This window comes from Dipodomys merriami, unplaced genomic scaffold (genome assembly GCF_024711535.1).
Source record: "Dipodomys merriami isolate MVZ:Mamm:240054 unplaced genomic scaffold, mDipMer1.0.p SCAF_28, whole genome shotgun sequence".
NCBI classification, from domain to species: Eukaryota; Metazoa; Chordata; class Mammalia; order Rodentia; family Heteromyidae; genus Dipodomys; species Dipodomys merriami.
In genome coordinates this window covers 11778321-11797682 of record NW_027204270.1, presented here as the reverse complement: position 1 = coordinate 11797682, position 19362 = coordinate 11778321, and the positions used below count along the sequence as shown (strand labels likewise).

Here is a 19362-nt window from a genome sequence, read left to right as displayed (position 1 = left end):
AAAAAAAAATCAGTCCTGGGCTGGGAAGGTGGCTCAGTGATAGAGCGCTTGCCTTGCATGCATGAAGCCCTGGGTTTGATTCCTCCGCACCACATAAGCAAAAGAAAAAAGCCAGAAGTGGCACTGTGGCTCAAGTTGTAGAGTGCTAGCCTTGAGCTGAAGAGCTGAGGGACAGCGCCCAGGCCCAGAGTTCAGGCCCCACGATCGACCAAAAAAAAAAAAAAAAGGCCAATTTGGGCACCTATGGCTCACTCCTGTAGATCCAGGTTCAAAGCTAGCCTGAACAAACCCAAAGACACCTTCATTTACTTCTACTTTCTTCTTCTGGAAAGTAGAAGTGAAGGTGTGGCTCAAATGTTAGAGTGGCAGTCCACACCCCAGTACCACGTACACAGAAACCAAATTCTTTTTTTTTTTTTTTTTTTGTCAGTCGTGGGGCTTGAACTCTGGGCCTGAACACTGTCCCTCAGCTCTTCAGCTCAAGGCTAGCACCACCACTTGAGCTACAGTGCCACTTCTGGTTTTCTGGTGGTTTATTGGAGATAAGAGTTTCATGGACTTCCCTGCCTGGGCTGGCTTTGAACCTCCATCCTCAGATCTCAGCCTCCTGAGTAGCTAAGATTACAGGTGTGAACCACCGGTGCCCGGCTCCAAATTCTTGTACTTGCCTATCAGGAGATGAACTGACAGTGTAGAACATGACCAGAGCTATACCATCCTGGAAATAGTGAAGATTCCTTCTTATGTTCTGAAACACAGTTTACTTCATAGAAACATCCTTCCCCATCTGACTTGTAAGACTCATGGATGCCTCTAGCTTACCTGTGATCAGGTTTAACACAGGTTCCAAATTCCAATTCCTTCCTTCATAAAAGCTTAGCTGAATTTTTGTTTTGTTTTGCTTTGTTTTTAGTCAGTTGTGGGGTCTGAACTCAGCCTGGGCACTGTCTCTCAGCTCCTCAGCTCAAGGCTAGCGCTCTACCACTTCAGCTACAGGGCTACTTCTGGCTTTTTTTTCTGCTTATGTGGTACTGAAGAATCAAACCCAGGGCTTCATGCATGCAAGGCAAGCACTTTACCACTGAACCAACTTTCCAGCCCTGAACTTTTTGTGTGTGGAGGGGTTCTGGAGTTTGTGCCATGTCCTTGAACGTGCTCAAGCAACACTCCTAGCTATTTGTGCTTTCATTTCTTTTTAATTGGTCATGGGGCTTGAACTCTGGGCCTGGGCACTGTCCCTCAGCTTTTCAGCTCAAGGCTAATATTCTACTTCTTCAGCCACAGCTCCACTTCTGGTTTTCTAGTGGTTTATTGGAGTTAAGAGTCTTGGGGGGCTGGGAAGGTGGCTCAGTGGTAGAGCACTTGCCTTGCATGCCTGAGGCCCTGGGTTCGATTCCTCAGCACCACATAAGCAGGAAAAAAAAGCCGGAAGTGGCACTGTGGCTCAAGTGGTAGAGTGCTATCCTTGAGCTGAAGAGCTGAGGGACAGCGCTCAGGCCCCACAGCTGGACCTCCCCCCCCCCCAAAAAAAAAGAGTCTTGGGGCTGGGAAGTTGGCTCAGTGGTAGAGTGCTTGTCTTGTATGTATGAGGCCCTGGGTTCGATTCCTCAGTACCACATAAACAGAAAAAAGCTGCAAAGTGGCGCTGTGGCTCAAGTGGTAGAATGCCAGCCTTGAGCTGAAGAGCTGAGGGACAGTGACCAGGCCCAGAGTTCAAGCCCCACGACTGCCAAAAAAAAAGAAAAGAAAGAAAGAAAAAAAGAAAGAGTCTCACAGAGTTTCCTGCCTGGGCTAGCTTTGAACTGTAATCCTCAGATCTCAGCCTCCTGAGTACCTAGGACTACAGACATGAGCCACTGGCACCCTGCCAGGTAGGGTACTTTTGTCAAATCCTTGGACTCCTTTGCTTCTTCCTACATAGGTAGGAAGACAAGTGTGTACCACCACACAGAGCCTAAGCTTAGATGAACCTCTTGTCCTCAGTGATCCATCAAAACAGAATCCTTATTTTTTTTTTTTGGTCCAGTCGTGGGGCCTGAACGCTGTCCCTCAGCTCTTCAGCTCAAGGCTAGTGCTCTACCACATGAGCCACAGCGCCACTTCTGGCTTTTTTCTTTTTGCTTATGTGGTGCTGAGGAATCGAACCCAGGGCCTCAGGCATGCAAGGCAAGCGCTCTACCACTGAGCCACCTTCCCAGCCCCCAAACAGAATCCTTATTAACCAAATTTTGGTTTAGCTTTTCATTCCCTTGAGTCCTTGAACTTTGGTCCACACTCAGCTTTTGCTAGCATCAACACACAGTTCCTCCTTATCCACTCCTCCTGAGAATAGGCTGGCTTCAGGGTACAACATTCTCCAGTCTACTGACCCATGTCTGACTTCATCCCCCTTACTCGTTTTTTTCTTCATTCCAATCCTGTGGTTTGAACTCAGAGCCTATGCGGTGTCTCTGAGCTTCTTTTGCCACTTCTGGCTTTTTCTGAGTAGTTTATTGGAGATAAGAGTCTCACAAACTTTCTTGCCCAGGCTGAGTTTGAACCTTGATCCTCAGATCTCAGCCTCTCTAGTAGCTAGGATCACATGTGTGAGCCACCAGCTCACCAAGTTCTTTTTAACCTGTTTATTCTTTTTTTTTTCTTTTTTTTGCCTAGCCCTTGTGATCCTGAAAGATCTCATGGTCAATGTGAAACTAGGAGGATAAGGACTACGTTATCCTCCCAGACTGCTAGTCAGGATAGTTCTTGTCCTCCTTTAAAATAATTCATTCTAGGGGCTGGGAAGGTGGCTCAGTGGTAGAGTGCTTGCCTTGCATGCCTGAGGCCCTGGGTTCGATTCCTCAGCACCACATAAGCAAAAAGAAAAAAGCCAGAAGTGGCGCTGTGGCTCATGTGGTAGAGCGCTAGCCTTGAGCTGAAGAGCTGAGGGACAGCCCCATGACCGGACCCCCCAAAAAAAAATTCATTCTAAAGCCGAGCACCTGTGGCACACACCTGTAATCCTAGCTACTCAGGAGGCTGAGATCCAAGGATCTCAGTTCAAAGCCAGCCCAGGCAAGAAAGTCTGTGAGACTCTTATCTCCAATAAACCACCAGAAAACTAGAAGTGGTGCTGTAGCTCAAGTGGTAGAGTGTGCTCCTTGAGCTGAAGATCTAAGAGACTGTGCCCAGACCCAGAGTTCAAGACCCACAACCGACAAAAAAAATCATTCTAAAGTCTCTCCTTACTGAGTATAGATACTGGGGCTTGAACTTGGGGCCTCAGGGCCTCTCACTCTCACTTGGCACTTTCTGTAAAGGCTGGAGCTCTACCCCCTGAATCATTTTACTGATTAATTGGAGATGAGACTCTCACAGAGCTGAGGGCTCTGTAATACTAGCTACTCAGGAGGCTGAGATCTGAGGATTATAGTTCCGTGTCAGCCTGGGCAAGGAAAGTCCGGGAGACTATTATCTCCAGTAAAACTAGAAAACTGGAAGTGGCACTGTGGCTTAAGCAGTAGAACACTTGCTTTGAGCTGAAGAGCTGAGGGACATCGCCCAGGCCCAGAGTTCAAGCCCCACGACCGACCAAAAAAAAAAAGAATCTCACAGATAGCTTCATTCTGGTGGCTCACATCTGTAATCACAGTTACTCAGGAGACTGAGATCTGAAGATCTGAAGATTACAGTTTGAAGCCAGTCTGGACAGAAAAGTCCCTATAAGACTCTCAAACTACTCAAAAACCAGAAGTGAAGCTGTGGTTCAAAGTGGTAGAGCACAGCTTGGGCAAAAAAGCTCAGGGACAGAGACCAGGCCCTGAGTTCAAGCTCCACAACAGACCTCCACAAAAAAGAAGAAGAAAGAAGAAGAAGAGGAAGAGGAGGAGGAGGAGGAGGAGGAGGAGGAGGAGGAGGAGGAGGAGGAGGAGGAGGAGGAGGAGGAGGAGGAGGAGGAAGCAGCAGCAGCCGCTGCCGCAGCAGCTCACAGATGACCTTGCCCAAGCTGGCTTTGACTAATAATGCTCAGATGTCATCTTCCTGAGTAGCCACTGGCACTAGACTAAAGGTACTAGAGTATAGGAATGCCTAAGGGCAGCCTGTTCATTGCAGGGCCCAGCACACATTAGCTGCTAGACTGCCTAACACACAGCTAATGATTTAGTTAATGATGACAGGAATAGTGAGGTTAACAAAATGGTACCCTAGGCAGATACAGAGTCACAACTTCTCTCCTGTTTTCCTGAGTGAGTCATCCCTGCCTGGGCCTACACAGGGATGGTGGCTAAGGAGTAACTAAAGGCTGAAGTGACACACCAGACAGCCTGGTCCTGACCATGACTCACTCCAGCCTGGGTGATGAGAATCTGACCTCTTGAATCACACAAATCTCAGCACAGACGACCAGCTCAGACCTTGAGTAACTTACATACCCTGTCTTGACCTGTTTCTTCTTCCCTGCTTGGAAATGAGACACAAGTCCCACCCCAGAATGCTTATAATGGGGACAGAGTCCTCCACCTTTGAAAAGTGCAGGCTACTGGAAAAAGCAGTATTGCTCTTATGGCACTGTAGCATTCTTGTTTCTTTAGACCATATGTATGGAAAGAGAAAAAAAGGGGCAGGGGTATACCACTGTTAATTATTAGAGGCAGTTAGTGAAAGGGCATCACAGAAATAGGGTGAGCCTAAGTCCCTGAATTTGCTAGATTGAGTCATATCAGGAAAACAAGTTTTCTACTCTTGCAAGAGTCATCCTTTATTTTGTTTTGATTTTGTGTTGATATTGGGGCTTGAACTCCAGGCCTAGGCACTGTCCCTTAGCTGTTTTGCTCAAGGCTGGCACTCTATCACTTGAACCACAGCCCCACTTCTGGCTTTTTTTGGCCAGTTCTGGGGCTTAAACTCAGGGCCTGGGCACTGTTCCTGAGCTTATTTTGCTCAAGGCTGAGCTTCTTTTGCTCAAGGCTAGCACTCTACCACTTGAGCCACAGTGCCACTTCTGGCTTTTTCTGTGTATGTGGTACTGAGGAATCGAGCCCAAGGCGGGCTTCATGCATGCTAGACAAACACTCTACCACTAAGCCACATTCCCAGGCCCCACTTCTGGCTTTTTAGTGTTTAATTGGAGAAAAGAATTTAATGGACTTTTCTGTCCTGCTGGCTTCAAACTTTTCTGTCCTTCTAGCTTCAAACTGCAATCCTGAGATCTCAGCCTCTTGAACAGCTAGGATTATAGGCATGAGTCACTGGTACTCAGCTAAGAGTCACCTCTTGAGTTGGCAAGATTTAAGGGGCTGTATGCATCAGAGGCGAAGGCAGGCTGGGAAGGGAGGGTAAACTGTCCTGATGGCATGAAGTCAAGGTCTAGAGGCTTGGTGTGAGGTAGAGAAATACAGGGCTTGTACTGGTTCTAAATGATGCTTCTATTGGGGGATTTGAGTAGGCATTAGCTGAAGGGAGTGGTTGAGAAGAGGGTTGATGTCTAGAGTCACTATGGATAAGGACAGGAATGATTGGTTAGTTGAGGTTCTGAATGCTAGGTAGAGCAGTTTGTCCTGAATCTGTAGATTCTGAGGAGACTGAGATGTGTGAACATGTTGGGGCCTGCTTATATGAGGGGCTTGAACTGAGGGCCTGGGCACTGTCCCTGAGCTTCTTTTGCTCAAGGCTAGCACTCTACCACTTGAGCCACAGCGCCACTTCCGTCATTTTCTGTGTATGTGGTACTAAGGAATCGAACGCAGGGCTTCATGCCTTTTAGGCAAACTCTCTACCACTAAGCCACATCCCCAGCTGTGTGCCATGCTTTCTGTGCTTTGTATGGATGGGTTCAAAGTGTGTTTGGGGGAAGTCAGTGTCTGTGCAGGTGGGTCTGACTTACACATCTGAGTTACGTGTATCTTTGTAGTGGGGTCTAAGCTGTTTCTGACCAGAGATGACTGTTGAGCAGGAGACTGGGTGAGGGACAGGGATGTCCTTGTTGCTGGCACTGAGTGTACATCACGGGGACATGGCCAGTGCAGCATGGTTCTAAGATGGGGGCTTGAGCGTGAGGGCTGAATGATGACTCCCAGGCTGTTGTCCCTGTGAGAATGACCTTTCACTGAGCAATAATTAACTTGATCCCCTGGAAAAAGGATCCAAACTGTGGTGACAATGGGGTGGGGCCTAACCAGGTCAGGAGGCTTGCAGGTCCTGCAGGCTTTGCCGCTGTTATCTTTCTCTCCTGTGCACCCTTTAGGTCAGTCACCCTGACCAGGTCTCAATCTTTCACAAACATTGAGGCACAGACATTGACCCATGAGAACAGATCCAAGCTACCTCTGAATGGAACAGTGCAGGAGGCCATGGCCTTCCAAGTAGTTGGACAATGGGAATGTCTAGACAGAGGATCCCAGGATAGGGGTACTGCAGAGGAGCGGCAGAAGGGAACTCCGGAAGGGAACCAAGTGTCACGGAAGTGTTGTAAACTTTCACAACTTGTGTGTCCAAACCATTGTGGGTCGGCTCAGCCTGCCTTTGCCTCTGGGCAGCTTGCAGACCAACCCTAAGTAACATTGCTCTTTTGTGTCAGCTGAAGGAATGGAGGAAATTCAAGGATCCTAAGCTACAGAAATTGTAATGACAGGGCTGGGAAGGTGGCTCAGTGGTAGAGTGCTTGCCTTGCATGCATGAGGCCCTGGGTTCGATTCCTCAGCACCACATAAGCAAAAAGAAAAAAGCTGGAAGTGGCGCTGTGGCTCAAATGGTAGAGTCCTAGCCTTGAGCAAAAGAAACTCAGGGACAGCACCCAGGCCCTGAGCTCAAGCTCCAGGACTCAAGAACTCTCTTCCCAGGCTGGCTTTGAACTGCCATCATTAGATCTCAGCCTCCTAAGTAGCTACACCTGGCTAACCTTTATTTATTTTGTTCAGTCATGGGGCTAAACTCTGGGCCTGGGCACTGTCCCTCAGCTCTTCAGCTCAAGGCCAGCACCCTACCACTTGAGCCACAGCGCCACTTCCGGCTTTTTCTGCTTACATGGTGCTGAGGAATGGAACCCAGGGCCTCATGCTTGCGAGGCAAGCACTTTACCACTGAGCCACCTTCTCAGCCCCTAACCTTTTATTTTTTTATTTTTTTGGTTGGTCATGAGGCTTAAACTCTGGGCCCTAAGCACTGTCCCTGAGCTCTTCAGCTAAAGGCAAGTGCTCTAACATTTGAGCCACAGCACCACTTCTGGTTTTCTTGTGGTTAATTGTAGATAAGAGTCTCATGGATTGGCCTAGGAAGGTGGCTCAGTGGTAGAGTGCTTGCCTTGCATACATGAGGCCCTGGGTTCGATTCCTCAACACCACATAAGCAGAAAAGCTGGAAGTGGCGCTGTGGCTCAAGTGGTAGAGTGTTGGCCTTGAGCTGAAGAGCTGAGGGACAGTGCACAGGCCCAGAGTTTAGAACCCATGACTGACAAAAAAAAAAAAAAAAAAAAAGTCTTATGGACTTTCCTGCCTGGGCTGGTTTTAAACTGGGATCCTCAGATCTCAGCTTCCTGTATAGTTACGATTACAGCCATGAACCACCAGTGCCCATCTTCAGTGGCCTGGTTTAATTTGTGACTAGATTGCTTCCTGATTGGCTGTGCCTCTACTATTCCTGAGATAAGAGGGAGCCAGTACAGAATGTGACTTGTTGGGGGTGTTATTTGAAAATTTGGGTATGAGAAAACCTCTCTCTCTCCCCTGCCCCACTGATAAGACCAAGGAAGTGACAGGGTTGTGAACTGGTAGAGTCAGCTGGATTCAGATCCATGTATAAAATGAATCTCATCCTTTGCAATAAAGTCACACCAGGCACCATTGGCTCACATTTGTAATCCTATTCAAGAGGCTGAGATCTGAGCATCATGGTACAAAGTCAGCTGTGACAGAAAAGTCCATGAGACACTTACCTCGAATTAACCAGCAAAAATCTGGACCTAGATGAATGACTCAAGTAGTAGGGCATCAGCTTTAAGAAGACAAAGCCAGCTAGGCACCAGTGGCTCACGCCTGTAATCCTAGCTACTCAGGAGGCTGAGATCTGAGGATGGCAGTTCAAAGCCAGCCTGGGCAGGAAAGTCCGTGAGACTCTTATTTCCAATAAACCACTAGAAAACCAAAAGTGGCGCTGTGGCTCAAGCGGTAGAGCACTCCCCTTGAGCTGAAGAGCTGAGGGATAGGGCCCAAGCCCAGAGTTCAAGTCCCACGACGGACCAAAAAACAAACAAACAAACAAACAAAAAAGACAAAGCCAGGGCTGGGAAGGTGGCTCAGTGGTAGAGTGCTTGCCTTGCATACATGAGGCTCTGGGTTCTATTCCTCAGCACCACATAAGCAGAAAAAGCCGGAAGTTGTGCTGTGGCTCAAGTGGTAGAGTGCTAGCCTTGAGTTGAAGAACTGAGGGACCAGAGTTCAGGCCCTAAGACCAAAAAAAAAAAAAAAAAAAGGCAAAGCCAAGCAAGAGCACACAGTCTTGAGTTCAAACTCCAATACTAATATATATCACACACACACACACACACACACACACACACACAATCAATCAAGTCATCATCTTCCTCTGAAAAATTAATGTTCTAGCTCCCCTAGCCCTAGTCCCTGTGTTCCTTAGAGCTCCTTCCTTTGGGCTCCCTCTGACAAGGGCAGAATGACCTTGGAGGTGAATAAGTCCATTTCATATAAAGAAATAACAGTGTGTAGCTTCAAGCATGTCACACTTTTTATTACAAAAACCAATAAATTAATTTAGGTCTGTACAAAGTCAGGAGGATTTCTGGATCAACAGTAATCTGAACTTCCATCCCTATCCCCGGAGAGGACAGGGAGTTCTAGCCCAGAGGCTCTAGGCACCACCAAAGTCCTACGAGGTTGCTATAGCACTACTTCCAAGCCAAGGAAATGCAAGTTGGGGTTGGATGGGTGAGAGACTGCGCCTGTGGAACTGGGCACTGTCAGGCTTCCCCTCAAGAAGCATTGGCTCCCTCTTCCTCAGGTCACCTCAGCAAAAGCATGTCTTCCAGGAGTCCAGTGATGTCAACGTCTCCGATGATAGGCCGGAAGAAGAGGTCCCCAAGAAGGCTGGGTGGAATGCTCTTGAGGGTGGAGGCCATGAGGAGGACTCGGGCCAGGCGGCCTTGGCCTGCTGGGTACCAGGGCTCCAAGACTTCACATAAGGCCCAGTGAGCCTCCTGTTGCAGGTGTCCAATGAGGGATGCGGCCTGGAGGCCTGGCACATCTACAACAGAGTTGAGAGGGTAAAGACGCCGGTGAGCACCCACTCCCAGCCACCAGAGGATGAGGCTGGCCCAGAATATCAGGCCTCTGCCTCATGTGTGTGTGTGTGTGTGTGTGTTACAGTATATATATATATATATATATATATATATATATATATATTAGATTTTGCCAGAAAACCATGCAGACATCCAGGTACAATATTGCCAATATAGGGACCGGCAAGACCCCTTCTCACATGAAAAGACTGAGAAGCTGAGAAGAAGTGCTGGCTATTGTCTGAGGTGACTTCTATAACCTAGGAGTTTTAGGAGGAGTCAGAAGGGGCTAGGAGGCAGAGACCCTGCTGTAGACCTGTGGGTCAGGGGCTTCATCATGGTGGACTAGGATGTATGGCTGCTGCCCAGTTAGCAGCTACCCAGACCTGAAGGTCACTCCAAGGAGTTCTTGTAGCCTTATATGGTGGTAGCTGCCCTAGAGGAGTGCCATCCAAAGGTAAAGGGGGTTGGAGGCTGATTATTTACTGCTTTTACTAGTGTTGCCTAGGAAAGGAGTATGCTAAAGCTTTGGAAAGGGACAAGAGTGTGGGAAGGGAGCTCATTGGGCTAACTGTGTGTGTGTGTGTGTGTGTGTCTTTGTGCACACACATGTCCACACACATGCCAATAATGGGGCTGGAACTCAGGGCCTCATACTCTGGGCTCAGCTTTTTCACTGTCTGCTAAGCACTCTATACTTCAGCCATATCTCCAATTCTGGCTCGTTGGAGGAGGCGGGGAGTGGATCCTAGGTCTTAAACTCAGGACCTGGTGCTGTCCTTGAGCATTTTTGCTCAAGGCTAGTTCCCTACCACTAAAGCTCTACTTCTGGCTTTTTGGTGGTTAATTGGAGATAAGAGTTTCATGGACTTTCCTGCCTGGACTGGCAGCCTCCTGAGTAGCTGGTGCCCAGCTTTTTAAAAACTGGTTAGTTAGGGATTGTCTACCTTGACTGGCTTCAAACCTTCAAACCTTCAGCCTCTCGAATAGCTAGTATTATGGACATGAGCCACCAACATCTGGATGCCTCCCCCCCCCCTCCAATTAGATCTTGACCATTTGATCATTTTATTAAGACATGTTGCTGGATACTGGTGGCTCACACCTATAAGCCTAACTACTTAGGAGGTTGAGATCTGAGGATCATGGTTCAAAGCCAGCCTGGGCAGGAAAGTCTGTGAGACTCCTCTCCAATGAACTACTCAGAAAAAGCTGGAAGTGGCACTGTGACTCAAGTGATAGAATGCTAGCATTGAGCAAAAAAACTCAGGGACATCACCTAAGCCCTGAGTTCAAGCTCACAACCAGAAAAAAAAGGGTATGTTAATGATAGATATTACAGAATTCAGGATGATATTTCATGTTATGCATATGGAATTAATTAAATCCAACTTCTCTTTTCCATCCTCCATCCTTTCCCAAGCCTTCTCAATCTCTGGCAATTAGTATTCTACTTTCAATCAACTTTTTTTTTTTTTTTTTGTCAATCGTAGGGCTTGAACTCTGGGCCTGGGCACTGTCCCTCAGCTCTTCAGCTCAAGACCAGTGCTCTACCACTTGAGCCACAGTGCCACTTCTGGTTTTTTGGTGGTTAATTGGAGGTAAGAGTCTCATGTTCCTACCCAGGCTGGCTTTGAACCATGATCCTCAGATCTCAGCCTCCTGAGTAGCTAGGATTACTGGTGTGATCCATGGGTGCCTGGCAAATGTTTTTTTTAGCTTTCACATGATAATATGCATCATTTCTGTATGTCTGCTTATTCAACTTAACATAATATCTTCCACTCCAATCCATGACATGGTGCCCTTCTTAGTCTCACAGTTTTTGTTTTGAAGTCTGTTTTGTCAGATAAAAGTATAACTACTGGGCTGGGAAAGTGGCTCAGTGGTAGAGTGCTTGCCTTGCATGCATGAAGCCCTGGGTTCGATTCCTCAGCACCACATAAGCAGAAAAAGCTGGAAGTGGCCCTGTGGCTCAAGTGGTAGAGCGCTAGCCTTGAGCTGAAGAGCTGAGGGACAGTGCCCAGGCCCAGAGTTCAGGCTCCACGACTGGCAAAAAAACAAAAACAAAACAAAAAGTATAACTACTTCTGCTTGCATTGTTTTGATTTGACTAGAATATCATTTTCCATCCCTCCATTTGCAGCCTATGCCTTTACTGATGAAATGGGTTTCTAGGAGACAGCATATTGTTTGACGTTGGTTTTGTCAGACTTGCCTGCCTGTCCCCCACCCCCTTTGTGTGGAGGATAGTTCCCAGGATCTCTGGAATGCCAGGTAAGCACTCTACCACTGAACTACAACCTTAAAACCTCTCTGCCAACTTTATTCTACTTTTGAGGAACTAACTACCACCTCTTTATTATCATTTTATTCTCTCATCCATTAAGACTAAGGACCAGGATGCCTGGGTCTGAGTCTCACTTACCAGCTCAGTAACCCTGGGCAAATGGTGACTTCCATCTTTCTTCATGTGTAAAATGGGGATAATGAGAGTACTTGGAACTTGTGATGTTTAAATGAGCCAGTATGTGTTGAACTGGGCCTAACATATGGTAAGTGAGATTTTGCTACTGTTATAATTAATTACTGTAGCCAGGCACAAGTGGTTGAATGCCTATAATCCTAGCTAATCAGGAGGCTGAAATCTGAGGATCATGGTTTGAAGTCAGCTTGTGCAGAAACGTCTGTGAGATTCTAGTCTCTAACTAACCAGAAAAAAGCCAGAAGTTGAGGTATGGCTCAAGTGGTAGGGCATTAGCCTTCATGGGAAAAAGACAAGCAAGAACGTGATTAGTCTCTGAGTTCAATCCTCAGTATTGGTAAACACACACTCACACACACACACACTCACACACACACACACACACACACACACACACACACACACACACACACACACACACACAAAATCATTGTTCTGCAACTGGCACCAGCAAGGCCTTCTGGCTTTCCAGCTATCAAGAATATTCTTTCTATCCTTTGTTCTCAGGGCTGGATCTCATAAGGAGATTATAAGGAGACCTCCCTACACCCTTTCCTTCCTCTCCTCTGTGTAGCCTTTCTGAAGCCATGGAGGAGTTTAACCTTCAGAACTTCCCCATGCAGACTGCCCTTGAAGACTTAGTAGAGACACAGCTGTGTCTTCCCTTCCCCTGTCCACATTCCCTGAAGGTCAGAGCAAATTTCCCAGGCCCAGTGCCAAAGGCCGCCTCTGGAGTGGGCTGATCTGTGTTTCCATCGCTGCTCTGCTTCTCCCGGGCTGTGTGATCATCACCTAATCCCTTAGCTGCTCTGTGCAGCATCTAGGAGAAGACTATTTGATACTAAATAAGGACACAATGAGATAATGGATGCCAAGCTCTTAGAGTACTCTCTCCCTCCTTCCCACAGTGCCATGTCTAGCACCACCTGTGAGCTCACCTGGGTTGAAGAGGATGGTTCCTTTCAGATAGGCATACTCTTTAGGGCCCAGCTTGAGGCTGCAGAAGGACTCTAGACAGCACTGAAGCCATTGCACAGCAGCCAGGGAGGGCTGGGGTCTGTTGGGCAGCTGTTCACTCCTGGCTCTGCTGTTGGGTTCCTCCAACAATATCTTCTTGAGTATGCTGGGCACCGGGGCCTCTGCCACCTCGAAGGTCACAGTATCTTGTGCCAAGCCAAGCAGGAAGAGGGGGCCCCAGGAGCCTTGCAGCAGGCGTCGCTGATCCTGGGTGGGCAGCTGGCAGAAAGATGGCAAGTTCCTGAGAAAGGCCACTGTCTTGGCCAGGACATCCAAAGCTTCCCTGCAGGTGCGATGTGGCGCGCAGAGGTGGACGGGCCGGTGCTGCCTGCACAGGCAGTGGGTGCCGGATGGGGGCACAGAGGGACTGGCCGTGAGGCTGGGGCTCAGAAGTGTGTACAGAATGGCTGGGCGTCCTGCAGGCCCCTGGCATGGGCAGGCCCCTTGATGGCTGGAGCTCATGGCTGGAGACCTGCTTCAACTTCTTCCTCACTCTCTGGCCTTGTGTCCTGTGCTGTGGGTGTTATTTATATCCGCAATGGGCGGGAGGGGGAATGGCTTGACAACCTTGACTCCAGAAGTCATGTTCATTCACACACACACACACACACACACACACACACACACACACACACACATTGACCCTGGCAGGCCTGCTGGGGAAGTGGTGGGGGAGGGGACCAGGGGAGCTCCACGTGGCGCTGATATGGTTTTAGTCAATGAAGTAGCCAGGGCTAGGTGCAGGGCATGGGGCCACCTGTCTGCTTGCCCGGCTGCTCTTTATCAGATGACTCAAGTGGATAAACAGGGTCATTAACCCGGGTGTACCAAGGCACCAAGGCCTCAGGTGCCCAATCAGCAGGTAGCTGTGACTGCTTTTTCCCTCGGTGCCCGCTTCCATGTGTGTACAAAAGCAGGTTTCTCACTAAGCCAGGAAGCCACAGAGCCGGACAGGCCTTGAATGCAAGGCCCAGCCTGGAAGTGTTTTATCACTGGCTTGTTTGTCTAACCTTGGAGCCCTGCTCCTGTTGGAAGGAACAGGCTGCCGGGAAAGGAACCAGGACTCTGGGGGGCTGGGAGGACTTTGCCCAACTGTGAAGTCTAGGAAGCCCTTGGATCCTCCATCTCTGATAGTGGGAGGCCTTGGAGGAATAGGGTCCTTCAGACCCCAGCCCAGACCTGGATTCCTACAGCCCCTGAGAGGCCCTCACAGAACCATCATGAGTGCTTCCTAGGTGTGAATCACTTTCCACTCTTAATTTTTTTATTTTATTTTTGTAACTCAGGGCCTTGAACTTGAAAGGCAAGACAGTCTATGCTTGGATCCACATAACGCACCTCCCCTCTTTGTTCTGGTACTGGGTTGAACACAGAGCCTTGGCTTTTTCAAATAAGACTGGCATTCTGTGGATGCTGGTGGCTCACACCTGTAATCCTAGTTACTCTGGAGGCTGAGATCTGAGGATCATGGCTCAAAGGCAGCCGGGGCAGGAAAATCCGTGAGACTCTTATCTCCAATAAACCACTCAGAAAACCAGAAGTGGCACTATGGCTCAAGTGGTAGAGCAATAGCCTTGAGCTGAAGAGCCGAGGGACAGAGCCCAGGCCTAGAGTTCAAGATTCATGATTGACAAAAAAAAAAAAAAAAGACTGGCATTCTACCACTTGAGCCACAGCTCCACTTCTGGAATTTCCTGCTTGGGCTGGCTTCCAGCTGCCATTCTCAGATCTCAGCTTCCTGGGTATCTAGGATTACAGATGTGAGCCACTGGTTCCTGACTGCACACAGTCCCCCCCCGCCCTTTTTTTTTTTTTCTTCTTTTTTTTTTTGGTTGGTCCTGGGGGCTGAACTCTGGGCCGGGGCGCTGTCCCTCAGCTCTTCAGCTCAAGGCTAGCGCTCTACCACTTTAGCCACAGAGCCTCTGCCAGCTTTTTCTGTTTATGTGGTGCTGATGAATCGAACCCAGGGTCTCATGCATGAAAGGCAAGCACTCTACCACTGAGCCAACATCCCAGACCTCCTCCTCCTCCTCCTCCTTCTTCCTTTTTTGGCTAGGATAGCTGAGATGACAGGCATGTATCACTGTGTGAAGTTTTTCTTGGTAGAGATGGAGTCTCCTAAACTTTCTACCCTTGCTAGTCTGGAGATTCAGTCCTCCCAATTTCCACCTCCCATGGAGCTAGGATTGATTACAGGCATAAGCCACTTGTATCTGCCTTCCAATCTAATACGGAGTGCTTTCCTATAAGGCTAGATTCTTATGAGATGACACTTGTAGACGTGAAATGATTTGCCCAGGGTCACCCCAACAGGAAAGGGCCCCAATTTGTTCTTCTGGATCCACTAACTGGGTTGTACAGCAGGAGTCCTAGTCTCTCAGAATGGGTGGCTAGCTGCCTGCCACCTCCTGCTACCTGCTTTGCAAGTGTGGCCTACCTGGGATCTGGACCAAAAATGTTTCTGCTGCCACATAGTTCCTCTGTCCCAGGCATTTGTCTCAGATGGCAAGATGTACAAAATGGGACCTTGGTTATGCTGTGTCCTTGGACCTTGGCCAGTCCAACCTGGCAGGCCTGTCACCATACTTCAGGAGCCTACTGTTCCGGATGGAGAGAAGGCAGTTCTGGTCTTGCCAGCCCTGACACCTGCTTCTGGCTCCATTGCTTCCCACCTATGTGACTTTGGGCCAACTTCCAGTGATCTCTGAATATCATCTGGGACAGTAAAGCCTGCCTGCAGGACTATTGCAGGGACAGAGTGAGCCCAAGCAATTTCTGGGATAGAGTAGAAGGACTTAGCTTCTCACTTTCTTCTATCTAAATAATTAAGTACCAGCAGACAAACCAGTGTACATTTTTCACTTGAATGTAAGTAATCTGGCCTTTTCTTTTCCTTCCCTTCTTTTTCTTTTTATGTGTTTCTTTTTTTTTCTTCCTCTTTCATTGCTGTGGTTGCGAACATCCTCATTCTCTGAAAGAGGGAGTCAAAAAGGAAGAGATCTTCTGTAGGCTGGATACTAATCCCTGGGTTTCACATTGTTGGGTTCTTGGAGAATTATGTTTTCTTTTCTTTTTTTTTGTTGGTCATGGGGCTTGAACTCTGGGCCTGGGCGTTGTCCCTCAGCTCTTCAACTCAAGGCGAGGGCTCTACCACTTGAGCTACAGCGCCACTTCCGAGAACTATGTTTTCTGAGCCCTGTGTGTTGCCTGCAGGTTGGCATGTCAGTCCTAGACTTCCTGGAGGGTAAGACAAGGCCTTGGGCCAGATGTTTACATTCCAGGACCTGTCTGGGGCTGTTTGCTCAGAAAGGTAGAGGCTTCTGTCAGGGAGATGGCTCATCAGCTGACCTCTGCCCAGGCCCTGCCCCACAAGTCAGAAGTGGAGACACAGCTCTGCATTTTGGAGCTCCAAATGTATTTGGAGTGATACAATTAGTCTTTCAGAGACCTTAGTCTGATAGAGAAGATGAGTCTTGCTCTCTGGAGCCTTCAGTATAAAAGAGGAGACTCAGATCAGCTTTCAGGAAGGAGGGAGAGACAGCCACAGCCATGTTCTTAGTAGCTCCAGGTCTGACAGACATATGGGTGGGGGGTGCGATATGCTACAACAGAGTAGTAGAGTTGTGTTGCTTGAATTTCTAGAGGAAAGGCTCATGATAACACCCTTCATCTGTATGGCACCTGTGGTTAACAAAGTAATTTCCCAACACATTCATCTCAGCTAATCTTCATGCAATAATGGAATGAAGGTATTACTGTTAAGTGGAATTAACAATCCTCATTATCCTAATAATTGTAATAGCTGCCACTTACTGAACATCAACTATGTGCCAGGTACTGGTAGGGCATTAGCTGTAAAATTAAAGAGTTCTCTTAAAATAATGTATTGCAGGGCTGGGAAGGTGGCTCAGTGGTAGAGCGCTTGCCTTGCATGCATGAGGCCCTGGGTTTGATTTCTCAGCACCACATAAGCAAAAAGAAAAAAACCGGAAGTGGCGCTGTGGCTCAAGTGGTAGAGCGCTAGCCTTGAGCTGAAGAGCTGAGGGACAGGGCCCAGGCCCAGAGTTCAGGCCCCATGACTAGACTCTCCCCCTCGCCCCCCCCCAAAAAAGATAATGTATTGCAAGCCTGGTGCCGGTGGTTTATACTTCTAATCCTAGTTACTTAGCAGGGTGAGATCTGAGGATTGTGGTTTGAAACCAGCTTGAGCAGGAAACTAGGTGAGACTCTTCTTTTTTTTGGGGGGGGGGGTGGGGAGGTCCGGTCGTGGGGCCTGAACTCTGGGCCTGGGCACTGTCCCTCAGCTCTTCAGCTCAAGGCTAGCACTCTTCCACTTGAGCCACAGCGCCACTTCCAGATTTTTTCTTATGTGGTGCTGAGGAATCGAACCCAGGGCCTCGAGCATGCAAGGCAAGTGCTCTACCACTGAGCCACCTTCCAGCCCCTAGGTGAGGCTCTTATGTCCAGTAAAATATTTTTTAAAAAAAAGCCAGACGTGGCACTGCGGCTCAAGTGGTAGAGTGATTGCCTTGGCAAAAGCAGCTCAGGGACAGTGCCCAAGCCCAGAGTTCAAATCTCAGGACTGGAAAAAAAAAAAGATAATGTATTGCAGATGTTTAAACCATCTTATGTTCGGAGCCCACATGTTTTTCTTATATGCAAGAAGGCTCAGACTACTTCAGACAACTGGGAGGTCAGGGTCTGGGTTAAGAACTGAAATTGGGATCCAAGTGTAATGGTTCATGTCTATAATCCCAGCTTCTTGGGAAACAGAGATAGGATCATGTTTAGAAGCCAGCTTGGGCAAAATTTTCTTAGGGACCCCTATTTGGCCATGGTAGTGTTTACCTTTGGTTCCAGCTATTGAGAAGCCATAGGTAGGATTATTGCTAAAAAGTAATGAGGGTCTGGGAATGTGGCTTAGTGTTAGAGTGCTTGCTTAACATGCATGAAGCCCTGGGTTTGATTCCACAGTACCACATAAACAGAAAAATACAGAAGTGGTGCTATGGCTCAAGTGGCAGAATGCTACCACTTGGTAGAAGCTCAGAGACAATGCCCAGGCCCTGAGTTCAAGCCCCAGGACTGGCACAAAAAAGTAATAAACACAGAAAAGGGCTTTGAATGTGTGGCTTACAGCCCCTGCCTACCAAGTGTGAGGTGCTGGGTTCAAACTCAAATACAGGGGATGGGAATTTGAATTTGGAATGCCAGTACCTTTGGGTCCTGGGGTATATTACACACTTTCACATTTTCATTGTACCTTCAACCTTTTTTCCACACTTCCCCTCACACTGCCCCTCCAGTGATGCTTTTTTTTTTTCTTCCAGTCATGGGGCTCAAACTCAGAGTCTGGACACTGTCCCTGGGCTTCTTTTTGCTCAAGGCTAGCACTCTACCTCTTGAGTTATACAGTGCCACTTCTGGTTTTTTTTTTTTTTTTTTTTTTTTTTCTGTCTATGTGGTGCTGAGGAATGGGACGCAGGGCTTCGTGCATGCTAGGCAAGAACTCTACTGATAAGCTACACTCCAGCCCCCAGTGATGCCTTTCTCAAACTCCTCTGGTTACTGAGCCTAGTCTAGCTGAAATGTTAGTACTCTGGTACAGGCTTCCTTTCTTCCCTTTTTTGCATCCTGAGAAGAGAAAGTGCTCCTTTCCTGAGTTCCCGTGTCACCTAGTCCACAACCCTGATAGAGCACTTTGCACATCGTGTCCTGATCAGCCATTTACCTGCTTTGGAGGGTTCAAATGTAGGTGGAGTCAGAGGTTACTAGGGAAAATTGACGTTTCACCAAGAGGACTTGTTGAGCAACATTTATTATCTTGGTGAACTCACCAGGGTCCAAGATCAGGCCTTGGCCTCAGAGGGAAGAGTCACATACAAGTCTCTGGGACTGATTTATAAAATCAGAAGCCAGTTCAAGGCTAATCCCTCACCTCAGGTGAAATGGATAGGGGGTGGATACTGGATTCAGGCTGTCCTGGTATGTTAGTTTTCTGCTGCTGTAATCAAATATCTGAGAAAATGAACTCAGCTCAGCATGTTGCCACACACTAATAACCCCAGGCTTTCAAGAGACTGATGAGTTCAGGGCCAGCCTAGGCAACATAGGAAGTTATAAAATTCTTCTCTCTCTCTCATTCATTCATTCATACTCTCTCTCTCTCTCTCTCTCTCTCTCTCTCTCTCTCTCTCTCTCTCTCTCTCTCTCTCTCTCTCTCTCTTAAATATCTGGTGCTGGTGGCTCACACCTGTAATCCTAGCTACTCTGGAGGCTGAGATATCAGAATCTAAGCCAGGGTAGGAAGACTTATCTCCAATTAACCTGCAAAAGCCAGAAGGAAAGGTGTGCCTCAAGTGGTAGAGCACCAACCTTGAACCAAAAAAGCTAAAGGACAGCACCCAGGCCTTGAGCAATGTGCATACCAATGATGCCTGGTGGAATAAGTGATGATAGTAAAGAAGCAAGTGAGCCATTCTTTTTTTTTTTGGGGGGGGGTCTGGTCATGGGGCCTGAACTCTGGGCCTGGGCACTGTCCCTCAGCAGTTCAGCTCAAGGCTAGTGCTCTACCACTTGAGCCACAGCACCA

At 48.1% G+C, this 19362-nt stretch overlaps 1 protein-coding gene across 1 annotated transcript; it reads right to left on the bottom strand.

Moving 5' to 3' along the window:
* Nucleotides 1–8693: 8693 nt before the first annotated feature.
* Nucleotides 8694–13269, bottom strand: Nr0b2 (nuclear receptor subfamily 0 group B member 2). The gene is made up of 2 exons (XM_070037541.1): nt 12692–13269; nt 8694–9231 (listed from the first exon to the last, which is right to left on the bottom strand). The coding sequence occupies exons 1-2, from the start codon at nt 13230–13232 to the stop codon at nt 8990–8992; spliced, it is 783 nt and encodes a 260-aa protein (XP_069893642.1). The 5' UTR covers nt 13233–13269; the 3' UTR covers nt 8694–8989.
* Nucleotides 13270–19362: the final 6093 nt, after the last annotated feature.

Excerpts from the sequence above, each read along its gene's own strand:
- Nr0b2 (XM_070037541.1), bottom strand. The coding sequence starts at position 13,232 with ATGAGCTCCAGCCATCAAGGGGCCTGCCCATGCCAGGGGCCTGCAGGA. Across the intron at positions 9,232-12,691 it reads AACCATCCTCTTCAACCCAG|ATGTGCCAGGCCTCCAGGCC; the intron begins GTGAGCTCACAG and ends ACTCTGTTGTAG.